This window comes from Ooceraea biroi, chromosome 4 (genome assembly GCF_003672135.1).
Source record: "Ooceraea biroi isolate clonal line C1 chromosome 4, Obir_v5.4, whole genome shotgun sequence".
NCBI lineage: Eukaryota > Metazoa > Arthropoda > Insecta > Hymenoptera > Formicidae > Ooceraea > Ooceraea biroi.
In genome coordinates, this window is record NC_039509.1 from 49,888 (window position 1) to 73,304 (window position 23,417).

General features: G+C 38.6%; 2 protein-coding genes and 1 pseudogene across 2 annotated transcripts; 2 read left to right on the forward strand and 1 right to left on the reverse strand.

The window, feature by feature from the left end:
- Positions 1 to 763: 763 nt before the first annotated feature.
- LOC113561745 lies at positions 764 to 2,072 on the reverse strand (annotated as a pseudogene).
- Positions 2,073 to 3,551: 1,479 nt separating this feature from the next.
- LOC113561820 lies at positions 3,552 to 6,751 on the forward strand. Its single transcript, XM_026969100.1, has one exon. The coding sequence runs from the start codon at positions 4,029 to 4,031 to the stop codon at positions 5,016 to 5,018; it is 990 nt and encodes a 329-aa protein (XP_026824901.1). The 5' UTR covers positions 3,552 to 4,028; the 3' UTR covers positions 5,019 to 6,751.
- An 88-nt stretch (positions 6,752 to 6,839) lies between these two features.
- On the forward strand, positions 6,840 to 7,857 carry LOC113561821. Its single transcript, XM_026969101.1, has 2 exons — positions 6,840 to 7,185; positions 7,266 to 7,857. The coding sequence occupies exons 1-2, from the start codon at positions 7,112 to 7,114 to the stop codon at positions 7,819 to 7,821; spliced, it is 630 nt and encodes a 209-aa protein (XP_026824902.1). The 5' UTR covers positions 6,840 to 7,111; the 3' UTR covers positions 7,822 to 7,857.
- Positions 7,858 to 23,417: the final 15,560 nt, after the last annotated feature.

The window sequence follows — 23,417 nt, forward strand, 5'->3', positions numbered from 1 at the left end:
AGGTAGATAACGGATGTATAGCCGTAGCTTCTTAGTGAAGTCATTACCGGTCGCATCAGTTTTGTGAATACGTAAGGGGCTGTATTCAGTCCAAAAGGTAAACAGTTAAACTCATAGATGCTGTCATTGAATCGAAATCTTAAATATTTTCGAGAACAGTCTGCTATAGGAATAAGGTAATAGGCATCTTTTAAGTCCAGAGATGACATGAAACAATTTGGTTCCATTAAGTCTCGTGCTGTGCGAATATCCTCAAGTTTAAAATGTTCCGTAGTAATATATTCGTTCAACCGTTTTAAATTTAGAATGAAGCGACTTGAACCGTCAGGTTTTGGAATTAGGAAGATGCAAGAAAGGAATTGATCCTCACATTCTGATCATTCCTGTATAGCACCTTTGAATAACAGTTGGCGAATATGGTCAGCGAGTAGCATTCTCTCATTTTTTGACCAATTCGGTTCCGCTGGTTCCCTGAGTTGTATCAGGGGATCAGTAAACGGAATGATATAACCTTCAAGCCACTCAACAACTTTATCGGAGAAGAGTTCCTTCCAGACTGGTATAAAGTGTTTTAGACGGCCTGACAGGGTATTTACGGAATGGTTTAATGACGTCTCCTGTAGGATGAACTCGTTGGTCGACTCGAAGTTCTCTTCCGGTGGTAGGATGACTTGTGATCTCGGGTGGAATACTTCGATCGCCTCCTCGTCCCCGTCTGGCGATACGGTGTTTGACGAGGAGGAGCATTCGGGTTTTTTGGCGTCTTGGCTAATAACGGCTGGGGCTTCTTCCCCTGGGGTTTGAGGTCTTTGGCAGACTTTTCCAAAGACTTTGCCGTTTTTAGTGTCTCGCCCAAATCTTTGTTAAACAATCACTCGTCTGCGGTAGTTGCGTTTAAGGTTGCTTTGAGCGAGGGGTTTAGATTGGAGAGAATGATGAGGCGTCGCGTCAGTGTTTCGTCCCGCTGGAGGTCAATTAACAACCGTGTTGTATCACTCAAGGTTGTTATAAGGGAGACTCTATCGATGTCTTCCTTCTCCGCTAATTTTGTTAGTAAAGAGCCTAAGGCTGCCAGACACACTGCTACCTTTCGTTATTTATGTGTCATTTTCTCATCCCTGTTTATTAAGGGTTCCGAAAGAGAAGCCTTTATCTCAGGGTTGAGTTTTAGTGGTTCCACCAAGCCGCAATTCTCAGGAATTGCATATTTCTTGAACAGGTCTGTTATTTCTTCCTTAGGCAGGCCTTCCTTAAATATGTCGTTCCAACGAACGAAAATGTCGTCATGAATTGGCGGACCCTTGGAAGTATTATCGTCCAGTCTCTTGTCTATAGCCTCGAGTACCTCGGGATCCAAAGATTTGGAAATGTTGCCCGTTTGTGTTTCCGCGAGATGGGAATTATCTCCTGGAATATGTGTCAACGATGTTGGTGTTTGCGAGGATACGACATTGTCATGAGGGCTGATGGTTGTTATTGTCGCTCTAGGTGCTTTTTCCGGAGAGTTAGGTTCTAACTCGTTGGGGATAGTGTCTGAAGGATCTGCTGACGAGCTCTTGTAGCTCTCCTGTGAACGCTCTCATCGGGAGCGTTGTGAGAACCAGCTTGGAGATCGATTTCCTGAGTGAGAGGCGCGTCCGTATTTATCGGAACGAGACTGCTGTGGTGTAGGACTAGAATGTGCCCCGGACGTTCTTTGAAACTTACAATACTTGTTACGTATCTCCTCGTCACCTGTAAACAATAGCGAACCAGTCTGTGAATTGATATTTCTGAGATCGCACGTGTGTAATTGCAATAAGCGCTTGTCGTCTGCAAGATTAGCGTGAGGATGAAAACATTGTTTTCGATTGGGAACTTGTCCCTCCTCAATGTACACGCTTATGTAAGTGACATTTAGAGGTTAATTAAACGCCGATTCCATATTAAAATGTTACTCGAACGCCGTTTTCGGTATAAAGACGTTACTTGAACGTCATGTCCGGCATTGAGACGTTACTTGAACGCCAGTTTCGGTATTGAGACGTTACTTGAACGTTATTATCGGCATTGCAACGTTGCTTGAACGTCATTGCTGGCAGTGAGACATTACTTGAACGTCGTTTCTGGTATGCACAGGTGACGCAAAAACATTTGTTTGCCAAGGAAACTTGTTCCTTTCTTTGCGCATAACTGCGAAAGATGATCTGTGGACGTCCGATTGAGAGGTTAGGGCACACTTACGTTTTCTTTTCATACGGACGATTTTCCGTTCCTGTTTTTGAGTTTTCGCTCCAAACGCTTGAGCCTTTTTCCCAGTTTATATGCACTGGGATTATTCGAAGGGTATTCGTGAAATTCCATTCTGAATGAAGCAGCTCAATCTTACTTGTGGCATTCCTTTGGCACAAGGAAAAGGAATGAAGAACATGGCGCGCTCCGGACACAGTCAGAGCATAGTAAGTAACCAAAAAGTCTCTAGAAACTGTAAACCTTGTGGCACCAAAGGCACTAGGGCGGGGTACTACCATTGGTGATCTGAAGGAGGAGGCGCAAAGTACAATTATTCTTAAATCATACAAATATATTTTTCTTGATTGAACTATACAAAATTGCTTTATTCAAAAATTGTTTTCTTCGTTTAACGTGATATAATTTCATTATTTAATTTTAGTTGAAATTCAAGATTATTAAATTCTTTTACGAAGATTATAAATTGTTACGTATATAAAAGTATATAAGTTTTGATGTGACACTTACTTTTTTTCTGTGTAGCCTTGGCTACCGATTTATCTGCTTGTTTACGTGATGCTGACTGTGATGTTTGTGATCTTAGTCGCGGTTGGAACGTTGGAGAGATATGACTGTATTCTATTCTCTATTTTATTAGTGTGACCACGTAGATTTATGACACTGTAAGTTTATTTTATTATATTAACTTTACTCTACTTTGACTACTCTCCGTGCTAAATTATTGATAATTCTGACGGTTTCCAATTTGTGACAGGATCATGCCATGTATATAATGTACTCCGATGACTTTGATCGCGCCTTGGATTTAATAATGTACTCCGATGACTTTTGCCTGCCTCTTATAAATTTGCGATGCTCTGTTCTGTCTGATTGAAATGTCGATTGAATAACAGCGATGTGATTCTTCGTTGGACGTGCTCCGCTGGTGCGTGAGTTTTTGCGTAATGTGTTTATGTGCGTAATGTGTTCATTTTATAATATTCGTGTATTTATTTGTATTGAATTAACAGGTTTTTTTCAACACTGAAGTTGGTCAAATGTTGACCGAAACGTTTGTGTAGTTCCAAATATGGGAAAATTTTTAGTTTAATAAATATCAGCACCGTCAACCTGCTACGCTCGATTCTATTATTTAATTATATTCAATACTCACGAGCTCGTTACATTATTATTATATATGATTTTGTATAAAATAGTATCTCACAATTTTACAAATAGACAACGCACAAATTATTTTCTAATTATTTTTCAATTATTTCCTTATTAGTTGTTCTACATATATATATGATCAGAACTTATAGATAAAAAAAAGGACATATGTGGACATATTAAATACATAATTTTATGTTTCTGTATAATTATGTACAGTGTTATATGATGAAACAATTTTTTACCGGGTAATATTTTAGCATGCAGAATCTTAATCCCACGATTATTATTATTATTATTCGCTAATTATATCGATTTTACATTCGTATATAATTTTGATCATTTTCATACACAAAAACATTGAGCTACATAAAAGAGGAAATTTTGTTGTCAGTTTGAAACATGTCACAAACGCAAGAAAAAAGCTGAAAAAATTGCGACTTTAATATGAAAGAGATTGAACGTTTTTTTCACAATTATATCACAGATAAAATTTCGTGTTTTCTAGTTATCAATTAAACAAAATTGGCATTTTGAATTTGATTGCTTATAATTCCTATCGAAAAAAGAATTGCAGCTCAGCTGTGATATTTTTGTACCTATTTTTCAGTCATTATAGTTGATTTTCCTGGTAGCAAATCTTTAAGATGTTCAAAAAAATTTTTTCCGTTGATTTTATTTCAGGAAATTATAATTTGGAAAAATGGTCTGCTACTTCAGTTCGTCGAGCTGGTCTGTGTGCAGATCATTTTAGTGAAGATTCCTTCATCACAAAAGGTAAGATACAATTAAAACGCGGCTCAGTGCCCCTTCCTTTCAGGAATATTGCGAATGTGATGAATGAAGATGCAAATTCGGAAAACATGCCTATGGATGTAGAGGTGACCGAGATAGGAAATACAAAAGAAAATGTAACGGAAACAACAAAGAAATATGAAAACGTTACGAGACCAACAATATTTGCAAATGTTGAAGAAATACATGAAAATATTACAGAGCAGTCTCAATATATATGGCCACCATTGCGAACCTACTGGGCACCACAACTAGAGTTTAATAAGGTATCACAAAATGAAGATGAAATGGAATGGATGCATATCGAACCGCCATTGAAAGAAATAATACCAGTGCAAAAATGTCAAACGAAAACTATACGAAATAAAAAAGAACCCCAAAAAAATGAAAAAAGTAAGACACAAATAATTGATAATTTAAAAAGAGAAAATTTGCGTTTGCGTCAAACAATAAAAAAGTTGAAAGTATTTGTAAAAAAATTTAATCGACGAATGCCTGTAAAACGCACAAATAAGAAAAATAAGAAAAAACTTCTACAAGAACTGATAGATGAGAATAAATTGCATCCCGTTGCAAAAGCAATGATAAATTTGCAATTACATACGCCACACGCGCCATATACAGAAGAAGAAAAAAATATATCGAAGCAACTTTATTATTATTCTGCTTCTGCACTGCGTAATTTACGAAAAGCAGGTTGTAATTTTCTTGGAGAACGCACTCTTCGAAGATGGCATGAAGAATATGATATGATGCCAGGATTTTGCGATTTTATAATTTGTAAATTGCAGGAGAAATTTTCTAAGATATCTGCACAGGAAAGAGTATGTGCTTTAAAGTGAGATGAAATGGCAATAAAATCATATGAAGAATATTCACTGAAATTGGATGAAATAGAAGGACTTGTTGATTTAGGGCCTTTAGGAAAAAAACATGAGACTGCAAAACACGTTTTCGTATTTTGCTTGGACAGTTTAAATGCACGTAATTTATGACGTCAACCACTAGCATATTTTCTTGCTGGAACAGGTATGAAAGCCGACGAAATAATATCTTTATTAAAAGAATGTTTAAATAGATTGATTGAAACGGGTGCTGATGTGCAACTCGTAACATGTGATCAAGGCCCTAATAATCAGAGTGTTTATGTAAAACTTAGCGTACAACCGGATAATCCATTTTTTATTCATAATGGAAAAAAATATTACGCATCGTTTGATTTTCCACATTTAGTTAAAAGATTGGCGAGTTTACTAAGAAAACACAAATATCTTTATCGTGATGGAAAACTAATCGCATCATTTGACGATTTTTAATCAACATGTCTGTTGACGACGCTACTAAAGGAGGTTCCGCACGTGCTGTTGGATGAAATCACTAAGCTATCGATGCTGCGCACCTTGGAGAGTGGACGATACCTCAGCATGGGGTTCCGATCGTGAGACCTGTACGAGTATCCACTGCTTCAGAGCACGACCAAGCACTCGTGGGCCGTTAAGACCGCGCCGCAACTTGAGAAGTCGCGATACGTGATCTTCACGTTGCAGACTGGACGAAAAAATGTACCGAACGAAGACATTACCGTATTCAACGACTGCAAACTAATCAACGTGAAACTGTATCTGAACTCGGAATGTTATCCGTACGACGACATGAATTTAGATTTCGACAGAGGTAGATCCGCCATCCTTTACGAGATGTACTCGCGTTTCCGTAATGCGTATTATAGATGTGATTACGACGAGACGGTCCTGACCACTATCAATTTCCTTATTCGCGGACCTTTCGTGGTTATCGATTGTTCGCGACAGAACGAGTCAGTCAAGAGCGCAACCGTGGACGTGCGATTGGAATTTGATTGCAAGGAGAACGTACCGGATAATACGACGGCCTACTGTCTCATCATACACGATCGCGTGGTCGAATACAGCTCGTTGACCAACGTTGTGCGCAGAATCACCTAGGTGTGGGCAGCATCGAGAACCTCGTTATAAAAAAAGAAACATCCTCGATACAGCGAGAACGATTATAGTCGTCCTCTCGACGCGTTGATACAACGATGTCCGTACCGACGTTCGTGGATCTGCAAGGTTTTATCATCGGCGGAAACTTCGTCGCAAAGGAGTTTGCCGTGCTGCGAAATGGATATATTCTCTCTCACTGTATCTTTGGACCCTGCGTACCATGGACGGTTTCACCAAGGCGGAGAGACGCCATGCGTCCTGGCTGATGACGAATCATCACGGACTACAATAGGACGATGGAACGGTTCCATACAACAGGGCTAAGGATCTGATTACAGAGGCGGTGGCGGACGAGGCGTCATATACCGTCGTGTACGTCAAGGGACGCGAGAAACGCGAATGGTTGCGGAATCTGCTCCTGGATGACGACCTGGACATCTACATCGAAACTATCGATACGCACTACGAAGATATACCATCTTTGAATAAGCTGGACGTTACGCATACTTTGCGTTGTAACAAACATGTAACCAATTGTACTTTGCAAAATGTATTCAAACTGTTTAATTGGTGGTCCTACCATATGAAATAAAATATGTTTTTTTATGAAACACAATTCTTCTTATTTCTCCTCTCCCCTCTCCCCTCTCCCGTGAGATTTTATCAGTTGTGTTGCACGGATTCCATACCTTATACGTAAGCAGCGCTGACATCGGCGCTTGAAAAATTTATTCCCCCTCTCCTCTCCTTATAAGTGGTTGAGCATCGAACACGTTCGTGTAGGTTCGGTATTGCGTCACCCCGTATTCCATACTTTATACGTACGCAGCGCTGACATCGGCGCTTAAAACCGTTTAATCCCCCCCCCCTTCCCTCTCCTTATAATTGGTTGAAGAATTGAACGCGTTCGTGCGTGCATGTTCAGTATTGAGTCAACCACTGTGCGTGCGTGCAAAACCTAACCAGCAGCAATGTACTCCGCTGAGGGAAGCAGAATGAACTATTACGTTCTGCTTCGGGACGTTCCACCGAAGCAATGTACCTGGTACGTTTATGAATCTTCCCCTTTGTTTTATACTTTTGGATTTTTTAACTATTCTTAACTGTTTTTGTTTGTGATCTTAGCGTTTTACCCACGCGTCGTGCAGTTCGCATACTGGGCAGGAGATACGCGCTGACGGCTACGGGATATAAGTACCTGGACATCGACATCAACGTCGGTCCGCCGAGCTACGTCGAGATCGCGATAGGCGATCATCGAGGAAACGGGCTGAGCCTGTCTCTCGAAACGTGGAAGGGACTCTACGAACAACGATGGGACATTCAGGACCGTCTCTGCAAGGATGTTCGCGGCCGTCCTATCACCGTTGGACCGTTGACGGTGCGATTCAGTGCGATGAACGATACCAAACTCGTGTGTCTGGATTCGTCCGACGTACGGTTGATGATGACCGAATCGACGTTCCTCACCATGATTAACCTGGACCGCTGCATCGAGCTGACGTACGCTCAGTTGGATCGTGTCGTGGATAAAGTCGAAGCAAAGGTTGCGCAATTTTCGAATATCGCGTCCGCTGAGACGAAAGATGCGTCGAACGCAATACGCGCTAGCGAATTCTTCAACGGAAACCACATTATAGATTGTGAGCTGTTGGCTCTGGTTTTTGATACACCGATGTAAGAGAACATACAATAAAAAATTCTTTTACATGTATAAGGTGTACTGTTCTTTTTTCCTCACACTCATTTCCCTCACACACACTCGAGTATCCTCTACGTAAAAGATTTGTTTACAGAAACATCCCTTTGACTGGTACCACCGCTCGAAGACCCCATCGCGTGACGTCATACCCCGCGTCCAGAGAAACCCCCCTATCAACTATCTCACGCGCGGTAACGGCTTTGCTGTAATTGATAGCAGCGACATCTCCGTCTCTTTCCACCCTGCGGCCACATTCTTTGACTGCAGCCGACGGTTGAAGACCCACGCGCCAGAGGACACTTGAGAGGACACCCGCCCCTCCCCACACCCCCTCCGAGCCCCATGGGTTAGAATCCGGGTACCGGCGCCCCGAAGAATTTTTAACGGATTTTTTTATCTATCGACTATCTCACGCGCGGTAACGTCTTTTGTCGTAATTGATAGCAGCCGGGGTATCTCTATCGACTATCTCACGCGCGGTAACGTCTTTGTCGTAATTGATAGCAGCCGGGGTATCGGCGCTTGTAATTTTCTTATCGCTTATGTAAAACAATATCATGGTGTTCCTTTCCTAGTAGTCTGTTTACATAAACATCCCTTTGACTGGTACCAGCGCCCGAAGACCCCCCGCGTGACGTCATACCCCACGCGTCCAGAGACCCCCCGCACCCCCCTCGGAGGTCCTGAGTTAGCGGACCCCCCGCGTGACGTCATACCCCGCGCCAAGAGACCCCTCCCCTCCCGCGTGACGTCATACCCCCGCGCCCCACACCCCCCCTCGGAGCCCCTGGATCAGAACTCTCCCTTACCATACTACTGTAACTCATGAAATTATGTTTAAAGAAATAGTCTACCGCGGCCAAAAGTATAAAAATTTGTTGTTATATATGGGTTAAAGACACCACTCAGCAGAGTTAAATGAACCGAGATATATTTCTCTTGTTACACAGCGTTACAATAACGTAAGAAAATAACTTTGTACTCTTTGCAAAACGAACAAAAGGAAACGTGAGCGCGCGTGACCATCGAACGCGGTTATCCGACTCAGACGAAACATATATCTAACAAAAAAAGGTTTGTTTGTATAGGGAGTTGGTAACAACTAATAAAAAACGTTTCTCATAAATAAAACTAGTAATAACTCATAAATAGTACTAGCGAACTCTATTACCAACAAAATTACTTGTGAAAGATTCAGTAATGAGGAAACAAAGGAATCAATAATTAAAAGCATTCGTAAAATTGCATATTCATAATTGTTCCGAATTACAATCATTGAAGCTTAATTTAATCCGTCGTTATTCGAGATCTTCAGACAGTTCTCGAGCTCGCTTGGTTTCATGTAAGAACGCGACAAATAAGTTATTTTCACGAACTCGATCGACTCGAAACAATGGAGCTAGCCGATCCGCTGGCTGTCCGCGACATTGACTCGAGTTTTTAGACACGTATATCTATCAAGAGCCTAACGTCCGAAGCCTTGTTGTCACCGTGTCAGTCGAGTTATCTGAGGGATTCAAAGGAAAGCGAGGTCTCGGGAACATTATTAGAGCTTTGTCAGCGCTCGCGTGAAGATCGATCTAAAACCAGTTCGAGTCTCGAGCCACGCTCAACTCGCTTCGCTGTTGAGCCGCTCTCTCATTTTCGACGTCCGACGCGTCTGAACGTTGTCAGGCGCGCGTCAACGATTCGCCGCTGCACCAAACCATTCGGTGTCTTTGACGAACTGCCACCTCGTGTATCGGTGCACGCGTGAAAGCTCGCCGAAACCGACGCGATCAAGACATCCGCCGCGTCATCCGCAAGTGTTGAAGATCTCCGATCTGCGCCTACTTCGACTTGGTGCACGAATTGCAGTGAAATAAACTGACCGCTGAGTACCCACGAGTTCTCTCTCAACCTGTAACTCCCTCTCCCTCCATACGCTCGGAATCATCAGGGCTCCGAGAGCACAGTCTCGCGCTCAACGCTGGGCGGTTCCGGTATCACGAATCAATAATTCTTAAATGGATAATAAAAGATTTTATTATAGACAGACATAACATATTTGTAATTAAATTTGACATCTCTTTCGACGGGTCTTCTAGAGGCAAAATCAGAAATAATGTCATCGATGGTGCTAAGTGTCTTTCGATGCATAAAATTGTTCAGTTTTTCATTTGTCACGCGCTCAACGTTCGCTCACTACCGCGCTACATCGCTTATTGTTTTTTGACTCATTTTGCCGCCTCTCAAATTTTGCCGCTGTGGGCCCGGGCCCACTCTGGCCCCCTTATGTTAATCCTATGCTGAGAATATCCAAACGCAGATGAAGATGCTCCTACAGTAACAAAATTAGTACGACCAAAAGACATCTTTATCAAAGTGGTCCAAACGCAATTAGAGGTATTCAATCGTACATGGCAATATTATTGGGCATCAAAGCAAATTCTGGATAAAATAACGAATGAGTGTGTTAATGTAACAAATGAGAAACATTTAGGATGGCTGGATAAAAATAATGCATGCCACAATCATCGGTTGCAAGCGTTCAAATATATGCTTAAAGTGAAATTGTATTCTCGCACGAGATATAACAATCGTGATATAAAAAGAAATAATGCCAAAAGGAAAATGAATAATTTGTTAAACAAATAAGCATGAGAACATGATTATAGCAGAAAATCTAGAAACAAATTAACCATTTTGAGAATCATTGTTTAAGAAAATATAAGGAATACGAAAATGAAGAAATAAATATAATGGAAGAACAAAAAAAGAAGTAAGTAAGAATGTAAGTTGAAAACAAATTGAAGACACGTTCAAATAACTAGCAACAAATCCCATACAGCACAAAATATTCGGAGAATATTCTAATAACATGATTTCCATATATTCTGAGAATATTCGAAAAGAATATTCATAAACAGTTCCACGAATGTTCTAAATGTTATTGGTATGTTATTTGATAAGTACTCAGAATATTCTAATGATATTTCAATGAATATTCTTATAATATTTTATTTCTTATAATATTTCCCACAATATTTCTAGAATATCCTAACACTCTAAAAATGGCTTCATCGTAATTAAGTGTTTGAATTATACACATTTAAGCAGAAATAATGTTTGACTTATCAAACGCAAGTGGAAAAGCGTTTGAGTTTCAAACACTTTTGTATCAAACATTGTTATATATATATATTAAAATTGTTTTGCTAAAATCAAACATGAGTCAAATTAAACAGATATATACGTTTGATTTTTAAACGGGAACAAAATAAAACACAATTTGTGTTTGATTATTAGAAAGTCAAACAGATTTATATTTCAAACACTTTCTAATTACACACTTATGAAACAAACACTTACAAACTTAAGCATTGAATTCTTACAAAATTTCAACAAACCAGATGGCGCTCGCGGCGCAGTTTCTCGCGAGCAAGAGTTGCCTAACAAGGTATTTATTAAATCGCGATACACTGGGAATATCTGATAATCTGATGGTCGGACTAAGATGCAGTAATCTCTCGCTCTAGGAACCAATTCATCCACTACGCGCCAACAAATTCGTTAGACTTCAATCATATAAACATTTGATTTGCAGGAAATTTCAATTAAGTAGAAAATCAAACACCTTACGCGTGTAATATAATTAAACACCAACCACAAACCCAACACTTATAAATGTTTGAAATGTCAAACATTAATAAACATCTTGAAAACGGCCACAACGAAAGTGTTTGAAATTTTAAACACTTATTATTTAGAGTGTATATATAGAAACAGTCCATAAACATACACAAAATGTTCATAGAATATGCTACAGAATATTTATAGAACATTCAGAGAATGTGAGTTTTTGTCTACTTCAAATGTTCCATGGAAGGTTCACAGAAACTCTGAAGCATTATATGAGAATATTCTAAACATTCTCCGATATTATTCTATGAATGATCATAGAATGATCTTGTGCTGTATGGGATATAAGTGAAAAGTAAGCCATTAAAAAAATAAAATGACGTAGAACGCAGACAATTTATAAAATAAAATTAAAATATTTTATTATGTATGCATTTTATAAAAATTAAATATTATATACTTCCTTCAATCTATTATTGTTTCGTTGCATCTTACCGTTCCGTCATTATGGATAGAAATACTTGCTATATTGTACCATGACATTGCATCCATAATGTCTTAAGTCTAACAACTTTGAGTCGTAAATGTTTGCAAGTCATGTTATTTTCAGTGAGTATGACTTCCTAATAAAGAGAAAGAAGCATGAATTTTTCAATTTCATGTAGAAGATCGCAATCACAGTTGAAATGATTGCATAAATCATAGACTAACAGGTCCCATCACGAAATAAATAAGAAATCCTAATGGTCATGCTATGAAATTGTAAAATCATGCATTTTCTTGTTATCAATGATGCGTAATAAGATGCAAACAATAAAAATTTATAAGGAAGTATATTAACTCTTATATGCTACCATTAATAAAAATATAAAATGTTGCCGTGTTACAATTAAAAAGTAAGATACATATGTATCATACACAAAAACATATACACACACATAAAAACACATAAAAACACACACATTTAAATAAAAACAGTGATTTTCATAAATCACTCGCCATAACAGACGTCCTGAATAAGAAAAACATAAGAAAAAAAAGACGTCTAAACCATACTGATACTTTCAGTTAAGGAAATCTCATGTAGATTTCCTAGTGATAAGACCTGTTAGTCAAAGATTTATGCAATTATTTCAACTGTGGTTGCGGTCTTTATGTCATAGTTATAAACGGCAACATAAGTATCGAAATAAAATTTCTTGTTTGTAAAGCTTCATTTTTATTTTGCATTCTTTGAAACATTTTTTAATATGCGTTCTACGTTCTAAATCAGATCTGCGTCCGGTTAGCACAATTTGGCCAATTTTTATACAATCTTCACTTTTACTGCGAGTAAATTAATCAAAATTTGACATTTCGTCTCTTGGAGCAAAGAAATGTTAATAATTTTCGCTATTTTAGTGGAATAGGCCTACAGCTGGGGAGACCACTTAAAAAAAACGCATCTACAATAGTACCTCCAGGGTGATGTGGAAATCTATTGGCATTATCTTAAAGATATTTTAATGTAAAATATACATAGTTATAATAAATAAGAATATTATCTCGCTCTCTCTCGCTTTTTCTCTCGCTCTATCGAATCACTCTCTCTCTCTCTCTCTCTCTCTCTCGCGCGCGCACACACACACACGCCCGCACACACACACACACACACGCCCGCACACACACACCACCCCGCACACACACACACACACACGCCCGCACACACACACACACACCGCACACACACACAGACACACACACGCAGCGCACACACACACACACACATGCATTGCTCTCTCGCTCTCTCGCTCTCTCACCCTCTCACCCTCTCGCTCTTTCGCCCTCTCGCCCTCTCGCTCTTTCGCTCTGTTCGGAAAAGGAAAAAGACCCATTAAAAAAAAAAAAAGAAGCGAATTCAATCTCGCGGGACTCTCTCCATGGTCCGCGCTTCTATCCCGCATCAGGGCGGGACTCTCTCCATGGTCCGTGCTGTAATCCCGCGTTCCGGAGGGACTCTCTCCATCCGAGCTTTCCTACAAGATAGGGGCCCGAAAGACCGTTCGGGATCCTTTTTCCGGGATCCTCTCCTCCCCGGCAACGATCCTGGACATCCTCGACTTCGAAGACCGAACCTCGACGCCGAAGATCGATCCGTGAAAATCCGACCCTCGAAGAAGAAGAACGATCCTGCTCTCTCTGCTGCTCCTGCTCCTGTGGTTCCTGCTCCGGTTGTTCCTGCTCCCGCTGTGTGGACGGAGTCTCCCGGTCCTCGTGACCGGCACCGCTCCTCGGTCCTCGTGACCGCGCTCCTGGTACGCCTTTACGGCGTCGTTCCCCGGTCCTCGTGACCGGCGTGGCCCCCGGTCCTCGTGACCGCGCTCCTGGTACGCCTACGGTGTTATTCCCCGATCCTCGTGATCGGTTTGGTACCTGGTCCTCGCGACCGCTGCTGTGACGCCTCCAACGGCTTGGTTCCCGGTCCTCGCGATCGCGGATGTGACGCCTCTACGGCAGGGTTCCCCGGTCCTCGTGACCGGCATAGCTCACGATCTCTGTGGTCGCTGATTGGGACGCCTTTACGGCGTAGTTCCCCGGTCCGCGTGACCGGCGTTGGTTCCAGTTCCTCGGTGCGTCCTTCAACCTCGGTACGCCTTTCAACGTAGATCGTCAGTGCGCCTCCTCGGCGTAGATCCTCGGTGCGCCTTTCAACGTAGATCCTCGGTGCGCCTTTCAACGTAGAACTTCGATGCGCCTCTACGGCGTAGATTCTCGGCGGATTCCCGCATCCTGATTCCCCGGTACGCCTTCCAGCAGGACTTCCCATCGGCGTATTCCAGCCTGCTGGTTTTCCATGTACCTCACGGTGTACATATCCGGTAAACAATCCTAGTGCGCGCCTACTAATTTTCTTAACCATTTAACTCGAGACTACAACTATCAATTCGTATCAAAGTGCATCCGAATAAATCCGCAAAGCTTAGTTTGCCTCATGCTCAGTGATTTTCCCGAACCGAGTATTAACGCAGTATACGCGACACGCTCTATCGTTCTCTCGCCCTCTCGCTCTTTCGCTCTCTCACTCTCTCGTTCTTCCGCTCTCTTACTCTCTCGCTCTTTCGCTCTCTCGTTCTCTCGCTCTCTCGCATATTTTGATTTGGTTATATAACTATATTTTCGAATAACAAATTGCACAGTTATTTTATTAACATCACATTGCTTATATGAAATAAACATTGTCGTCTTACTGTTAATGTTTCAGACTGAACAGTTAAGCAAAATTATTGCCGAGGCAATATTTGCTTCTCGAGGAAGAGGACGAGGACGAGGACAAGGAAGAGAAAGAGGTGGAAGAGGAACGGGTGGAAGAGGAAGAGGCCGAGGACAAAATCAAGGAAATATTATTATTTATAACATATAATACATATGTACGCAATGTATATTACATATATATTATTTATTAAATAAATATAAACATATAATGTGTGTATAATATATATACAGGGTGTACCAAAAGTCTGGAAACGGTCGAATATTTCATAAACTATGCATTTTAGAAAGAAATGTTTTAGACAAAAGTTGTAGGATTTCAAGTAGCGCATTACATAGCAACATCAGTATGACCTTGAAGAGTGTTGTCAAGGTCATGTGAAGGTCAACTTTGTTTTCTTAAATGGAACTGCCTATAAAATGTTGCATATTTGGATTCTACGGGAAAAAACGAGTAAATTTTATCTGAAACATTTGTTTGAAAAATGCTTCTATCAAAAGTTATACGCATTTAAACCTTAAAGTAGAATGCATTGCAAGTAATGATAAATGAATTAAAAGACTTTATCGTTTTGTTCTTTTACTTTATTAAATGTTCGAACTGGTGTCCATTAACATCTAAACACTTATTAAGTCTTCTTACGAAACTTTGCTCTAAGTAACATTTCAGGGGTCATGCTAGCGCTAGCTAATGGCCTTGGAGTACGTACTCGATGTTAACTGAAAGAAACATAAACTTACACATCAGAAAATGTAAATACAAATTTATGCATTTAGTTAGTTTTGAGCTGGTTTTCATGCTGCTTATCAAGTTCGAAAATCATGACTCGAACGAAGAATATGTGAAGCTTGCGTTAGCGTGACCCCAGAAATGTTACTTAGAGCAAAGTTTCGTAAGAAGACTTAATAAGTGTTTAGATGTTAATGGACACCAGTTCGAACATTTAATAAAGTAAAAGAACAAAGCGATAAAGTCTTTTAATTCATTTATCATTACTTGCAATGCATTCTACTTTAAGGTTTAAATGCGTATAACTTTTGATAGAAGCATTTTTCAAACAAATGTTTCAGATAAAATTTACTCGTTTTTTCCCGTAGAATCCAAATATGCAACATTTTATAGGCAGTTCCATTTAAGAAAACAAAGTTGACCTTCACATGACCTTGACAACACTCTTCAAGGTCATACTGATGTTGTTATGTAATGCGCTACTTGAAATCCTACAACTTTTGTCTGAAATATTTCTTTCTAAAATGCATAGTTTATGAAATATTCGACCGTGTCCAGACTTTTGTTACACCCTGTATATATAAGGGTGTCCCATTTTAAATGCCGCAGGCAAATATCTCGAAAAATATGGGATATACGGAAAAATGTTTCGAACAAAAGTTGCATGGTTTGAAGGGGGCCACATGATGATAATATGTACTTGACCTTGAGTGACCTTTTCAAGGCCAGGTCAATGTGATGGATGTTTTCTTAAATGGGACTCCCCATTTTTTATAGTATATTCTTGTAGCTTAGTTCGAGAGCTTTCCAAAACACTACCTACTTTTGGTTTTTGCCCAAGCAGTTCCCAAGATATGAAGCGTCAAAGTTGACATACCGCCGACATTCGCATTACCCGATGTACACCGCGGGGAGGTTGCTCGGTCGGATTTGTACATCATAGTGGCCCTAAAAAGGGCCGATTTTGTGTATGGGGGTGTGGTAAGCAGTACTAGTACTAGTAACTCCAAATGGAATGCACAGTATTTACTAATAAGCAGAGCTCGGACTTTGGTGCCGCTATCCCCACTCCAGGTGCTCGAGCGCCGCGAGAGACAGTGCCGACTATGCCGGTGGAGCGGCCTAAGCAGATGAGAGGTACCGTTGCGTAAATTGAAACATTTTTTGATTGTTTGAGGCACCGTCTCTCGCAGCGCTCGAGAGCCTGAAGTGGGGATAGCGGTACTGAAGTCCGAGCTCTGCTTATTAGTAAATACTGTGCATTCCATTTGGAGTTACTAGTACTAGTACTGCTTACCACACCCCCATACACAAAATCGGCCCTTTTTAGGGCCACTATGATGTACAAATCCGACCGAGCAACCTCCCCGCGGTGTACATCGGGTAATGCAAATGCCGACGGTATGTCAACTTTGACGCTTCATATCTTGGGAACTGCTTGGGCAAAAAACAAAAGTAGGTAGTGTTTTGGAAAGCTCTCAAACTAAGCTACAAGAATATGCAATAAAAAAGGGGGGGTTCCATTTAAGAAAACATCCATTACATTGACCTGGCCTCGAAAAGGTCACTCAAGGTCAAGTACATATTTTCATCATGTGGCCCCCTTCAAACCATGCAACTTTTGTTCGAAACATTTTTCCGTATGTCCCATATTTTTCGAGATTTTTGCCTGCGGCATTTAAAATGGAACACCCTGTACATATATATATATATATATATACAGGGTGTCCCGGGTTTTAACCGACAAACTGCAGGAGCATATTCTACTAGTGGAAATAAGAAAAAATTTTTATATCGAGTTTGCTTAGAAATGCTTTATTACAAAGTTATAAACCAATATTGAAAAGAAATATGAGATAAGTAACAACGGATTTTTTCACAAAAATAAAAATTATGTACGCAATGATTTAGTGACGCATTTCAAAATGTTGTCCTTGCACATCGATACAAGCTAGACATCGACGTAGTACAGAATTTGTTACAGTACGACATTCCTGAAAATTTTGTTGCATCTCAGTAACTTAATTAGTAATTCGTTGCTTTAAATCTTCAAGCGAGATTACTTCTGTACTGTAAACTTTATTTTTTAAAGTTCCCCATAAATAAAAATCAAGAGGCGTTAAATCGGGCGATCTTGGAGGCCAGAAAACCGGTCCTCCTCGACCAATCCACCTATGAGCGTAATGTTCATCTAACCAGTTTCTAACTTGTCTAGCATAGTGTGATAGACAACCGTCTAACCGTATCCAGCTGTTTTGGCGAAACTGCAGTGGCACATTTTCCATCAAAATTGGTAAATCGTTTGATAGGAATCTTCGAAAAGATTCTCCGTTCAATCGGTCAGGTAAAAAGAACGGACCAATAAGCCGGTCATGAAGCATACCCATCCAAACATTACATCGAAATTCGTGTTGAAAGTTTCTTTGTCTGGTAGTATGTGGATTATTATGAGCCCATACATGGCTATTATGAGAATTGAATATGCCTCGTCTTGTAAAGGTCGCTTCATCTGTCCATAATATCATTGATGAGAATCGTACTGAATCGTTTCAACATAGTGAACATGAATACATGTGAATACACATAACATAAACATCTTCGACCTTCCAAATTCTACACTATGTTCCGTTGTTACTTATCTCATATTTCTTTTCAATATTGGTTTATAACTTTGTAATAAAGCATTTCTAAGCAAACTCGATATAAGAATTTTTTCTTATTTCCACTAGTAGAATATGCTCCCGCAGTTTGTCGGTTAAAACCCGGGACACCCTGTATATATATATACAGGGTGTCTGAGACCACCCGTACATGCCGAATATTTTGATAACTGAGCGTGACAGATAAAAATGTTTTAATCAAAAGTTGTAGGGCTTTAACAATTACATGAAATGGTGATACATATTTGACCTTGACAGCAGTTATGCAGGAAGTCTCAAGGTCAACTTTAAAATCTTAAATGGAAACTCCCATTTTTTATTATATCATCTTCTTCTACCAATTAATTGGAACAACTTTTGTCTGAAACATGTTTTCTGAAAATGCCTCCATAGTGATACCAAATACTATGTTACACAAACCAATTATGAATACGTAAAAGCATTTAAAAAAAACTGAAATAGCTGTCCCAAATACGGGACAGCTATTTCAGTTTTTTTAAATGCTTTTACGTATTCATAATTGGTTTGTGTAACATAGTATTTGGTATCACTATGTTTATTAATTATTTTTCCGTTTTTTTGGCCGTACCACTGAAAACATTTTAAAAACATTACAATTTTTTAAATTAAGAAAAAACATGGAACTAGAAACTCGCCACGTCCTCGTCGTTAGTTCTGGATTATGTTAAGAGCGAGACTTTTTTATTTCAAAATGTAGTTTTTATTTCAAATACATGTCAAGGTCAATGGAGGCATTTTCAGAAAACATGTTTCAGACAAAAGTTGTTCCAATTAATTGGTAGAAGAAGATGATATAATAAAAAATGGGAGTTTCCATTTAAGATTTTAAAGTTGACCTTGAGACTTCCTGCATAACTGCTGTCAAGGTCAAATATGTATCACCATTTCATGTAATTGTTAAAGCCCTACAACTTTTGATTAAAACATTTTTATCTGTCACGCTCAGTTATCAAAATATTCGGCATGTACGGGTGGTCTCAGACACCCTGTATATATATATATATATATATATATATATCTTTATTTAATAGCACACGCATCATTCTACCTTTTTTGGATGTATAATGAGTAGTAAAGGAAGAAGAATGTCGCTTTCGGTAAGCGTCGAAAGTAAACGTAATCGATAGTTTATCCTGACTGATTTGAAACAAAAGGGAAAAGGGAAAAAATTTAAAGAACTGAATTAAATCATGATATTGGTATTAGGGTTATCTATTAGGATAGACCGGGACAAGAGTAACACTTTGAGTAGCGTCTACACTCAAGAATTTCCTTCAGTCTATGTCACTGGAGACGAGAGCAAATTATTTCAACATGTAATAAGGACGAGCGAGGTGGCAACAAGACCCAGTAACAGTGAGCGAGATGAAAATAATAACAGGGTGGAAAGAAGGCTCGAATTCGAGTTTTTCTCACATGCTGTTATTGTTATATCCCGCTCGCTCGACGTTTCTATTATCCTCTTGCTCGATATCATATAATTGTGTAACGTTACCGACGTTTCGTGCACATAGCACGGACACAACCACAAAATTGTGCATATTGAGTGTTATCCCCGAGAAAATATGGACATTGGCTACGTAGTTTATGTCCACGTTCTCAGAGGGCGCATCGCATGTGCATCGCGGTTTCTGATCACCTTGCCTTGCGGTAGTAATGCGTCGACTCTGCCGGATCGGGTCAATCATGAAGGGCGCGCGTTCCCGTCTCATCGGCGAGGTAGAAACGTGGAGCGCTGCAATAGTCCCAACTCATCGTCGTTGCAAAAAGCTTCCGTTATAGAATAGAGAGCGCAAGTAGAGGAAGGGGCAGGGGGGCGTATCGCGGAGTGGCTTATTCGTCAGGTGATGGAGTACGCTTTTTCGAGGCAAACCGTGATATGCCGTCCTGTCTTTCCCGCGGCTGAGTATGCGATACGATAACCGGTTATCGGGATGTTCATGCATGTCGAGGAATCAAACGTTGAGCGAAGGTGGCTTGAAGTGGGATTCGTGGTCGCGCGGCATGCGCCGCACATGCGTGGAAATCTAGTGTCTTTTTTCATGGAGGCGGTGGGTTGGGATCCTGCGTGCCATGCGGCGGGCTTTGTTGGTACGATTGCCGGGGCTTGCCGCGGAGCGTGTGGGGTCTCAACTATGTCGTAGTTTTAGCGCGAGACCAGCTGTAGTTTTTGGTCGATATTATAAGTCCACATATTGTAACCGCTGGCCGGATGGCGATGCCAAGGCCCTCTCTTTTTATACAATAAAAAAAAAAATTTCTGATCACCTAAAAGCGGTCCATGACACCTCTCAGTCTTCTCTCTGCTATCATCACGTTCAAACTCTCGAATGCACGATCGATAACTCGGCAACTGTATCGAATACATGCGCGCGACTATCGAAGAAGCTCCTCGGAACAATGTTGTCAGCCGGGACGCGGTTTTCGGTCATGCGCAGTGGAAGATACGTCAATGACGTATCTAAAGGAGTAAAAAAGATATGTGGAAGTCGCCCGTGCTAAATATTCTAAAATATTTAAATGTATGAAACATGTGATATATATATATGATATAAAGAATATAATAATATAAATGAAATATAAATAAATAAATAAAAAATAAATAAATAAATATATGTATACACATGAGTACACATGTTCATCTACATACATAAAATTTTATATATTTGATATGTGAACAAATAGCAAAAAGGTTGAAGGAGGTAGGAAAGCAAAATGATTGGTAAAATAAAATAGATCTTTTTTAAATAACAAAACAGATGTTCTATTTGGCAGAAAAATCATGGAATACCAACATTCGTTGCGTGGGTAAGGAAAACTGCCAAAACCCTTACCAGTATTCGTCTGAAAATAAAAATTACATATGTATTACATATATACTTATATATATATATATATATATATATATATATAACGCATTAACATTACTAAATAAATAAATACTTTAAATTATATAAATATTAAATACAGAACTTAAATTACTTAATTATAATATTTTATATATATATATGTTAATGTTATATATTATTTATAATATAATATAATAAACGCTTACACTAATAAACTAAAACTAAAACTAAAAATAACATTTGCAAATAATATAAATTAAACTTGCACATATTGCATTACAATTGCACATATTTCTTAAATACATTTTCTTTGGTAAAAAACTTAAATTAATATTACACTACAATACGTACAATTATCACAATATAATCACAATTATTATTATTATTATAAAAACTTAAATTAATATCACGTACACTACAATACAAGTATCACAATATAATCACAATTGTAATTATTGCACATTTAAAATAAGAAATATATGATGCTTTCTGCAAAATAAATTATATTAGTAATAATACAGATTACAATAGAGAAGGAACGAATGAATAGAGAAGACGAAATAACTGGAATAGCTGGAAGACTAGATGCGTTTTTACGAAATAATAAAAAATAAATTCAATAATTTCGAATATAGCAAATAATAAGTAAACAAAATATAAAATAAATAATATATTAAGAACTATGAGATGTGCTTTGCTCTTCATATAAATTTTGCGGTTCGTGCAGTTCGAAATGCCTTGACTCTACTTTAAAGTTAATGCAATTAATACATTTATTTTGAAAACTCGATCTTGCAATACAAATCGCAGATAGGTTATCATTAGATAATCTATTTCTCTTTTTACATTTTACATCCGTAACTATCGAAAAAATTCTCTCGGATTCAGCATTAGAATGTGGAAAAGAAAGAACTATTTGAACGAACGACTCTAAATGTTTTAATTGTTTTTCACCAGCGAAATTTTTATATTCAACAATATTTTTCCACATTTCATCAATTTCTAAAGAAGCTAACTGCTTTTTTTGTTCATTATTATAAAGAGATGGCAGAATCCTCCATTCAAAAGCTAACTGTGTTATGTCTTTATAATTTAATCGCGTGGCAATATAAGTTAAATCTTTAATTCGTATTCTGCCTTCATTAAAAAGAGCAATTTTGGAATCTAAAAAAGCTAATTGTTCAAAAAACAGATCATTATATGGTAAACGATGTAACATTTCGCGAACTGCCGTTTTATAAAATTCTAAACACGTTAATATAATATCATACATGGATTATTCTACAGATAGCGTTTGCAAAAGACATTCACATTCGGGTCCGACATATATATTATCTAAAGGTTGAATATTTTCCTCATTATTAAGATCTAAATTAGAAATATTTTTCAGAGCATTATAAGTTATAAAATTTTGTGCAAATTGATAAATTAATTCCTGGCTGCTTTCAAATAATTTATGAATTAAAATAGTACGCGATTGAAATAATGCATTAAAACTATTTAAAAAATTCAAAGAATATTTTAAGAACAATAGATATGCTTTAATAGAATCGCTATTTAAATATTCTAAAATCATTTCGGCATTTTTTGATTTATTTTCCGCGGTTTCTAGAATAAAATATTGTTTCAAAACTTCCCAATTTTCGAGAAGTCGAACAACACATTTATGCAAACACAGCCATCTAGTATTAGACAATTTAAAAATTTTATGATTTTCAACGTTAAAAAAATTTTGAAATTCCCTTAAAATCACACATCTCTTAGCACTGCCTGAAATATATGTAGCTACTCCTCTAATTAATTGTTCGCAAGAAGGAGGTAATCTATCACAAGCTTTACTGGCTATTAGCGCGGAGGAATGGCAAATACAATTTAAAACAACTAATTCTGGTACCTCCTGTTTTAAATAAAACATAAAAGAATTGTTGCATCCTACCATGACTGATGCATTATCAGATGCCATTCCAATGATATTTTTAATAGGAATATTTTGTTTATGCAACACATTTTTAAATTGCTCAAAAATTTTTATCGCGGAACAATCTGTACTATCTAAAGAGAGTAATTCTAATAACTGAGTTTTAATTCTTTTGTCTGAAGGACAAACGTATCGAACAAGGATGCACATAAATTTGTTATCAGTAATGTCCGTACTTTCATCAATTAGAATTGAGAATTTGCGATTTTTCATAATTTCGATTAATTCCTCAGTTTCGCGTTTTGCTATAACGTTTCTTACAATGCTTGCACATTTATTTCGGGACAGTGAAAGATCTTTTACAATGTCAGGGTCTATACAAATATCTTTCATTAACGGTATTAAATGGTCCGCGGTACGAAAAGCTACATTATGTTGTGCAAAAAAAGCTGCTAACTTAATTTCCGCGCGTTTTACTTTATCTCGATGTGATAAGTCATTATTATTACTATCATTTTCACAATTTC

Bases quoted from the DNA above. Each gene is read 5' to 3' on its own strand.
- LOC113561820 (XM_026969100.1), top strand. From the start codon at position 4,029: ATGTTCAAAAAAATTTTTTCCGTTGATTTTATTTCAGGAAATTATAAT.
- LOC113561821 (XM_026969101.1), top strand. From the start codon at position 7,112: ATGTACTCCGCTGAGGGAAGCAGAATGAACTATTACGTTCTGCTTCGG. The intron at 7,186-7,265 runs GTACGTTTATGA...TTGTGATCTTAG, and splicing joins CCACCGAAGCAATGTACCTG to CGTTTTACCCACGCGTCGTG.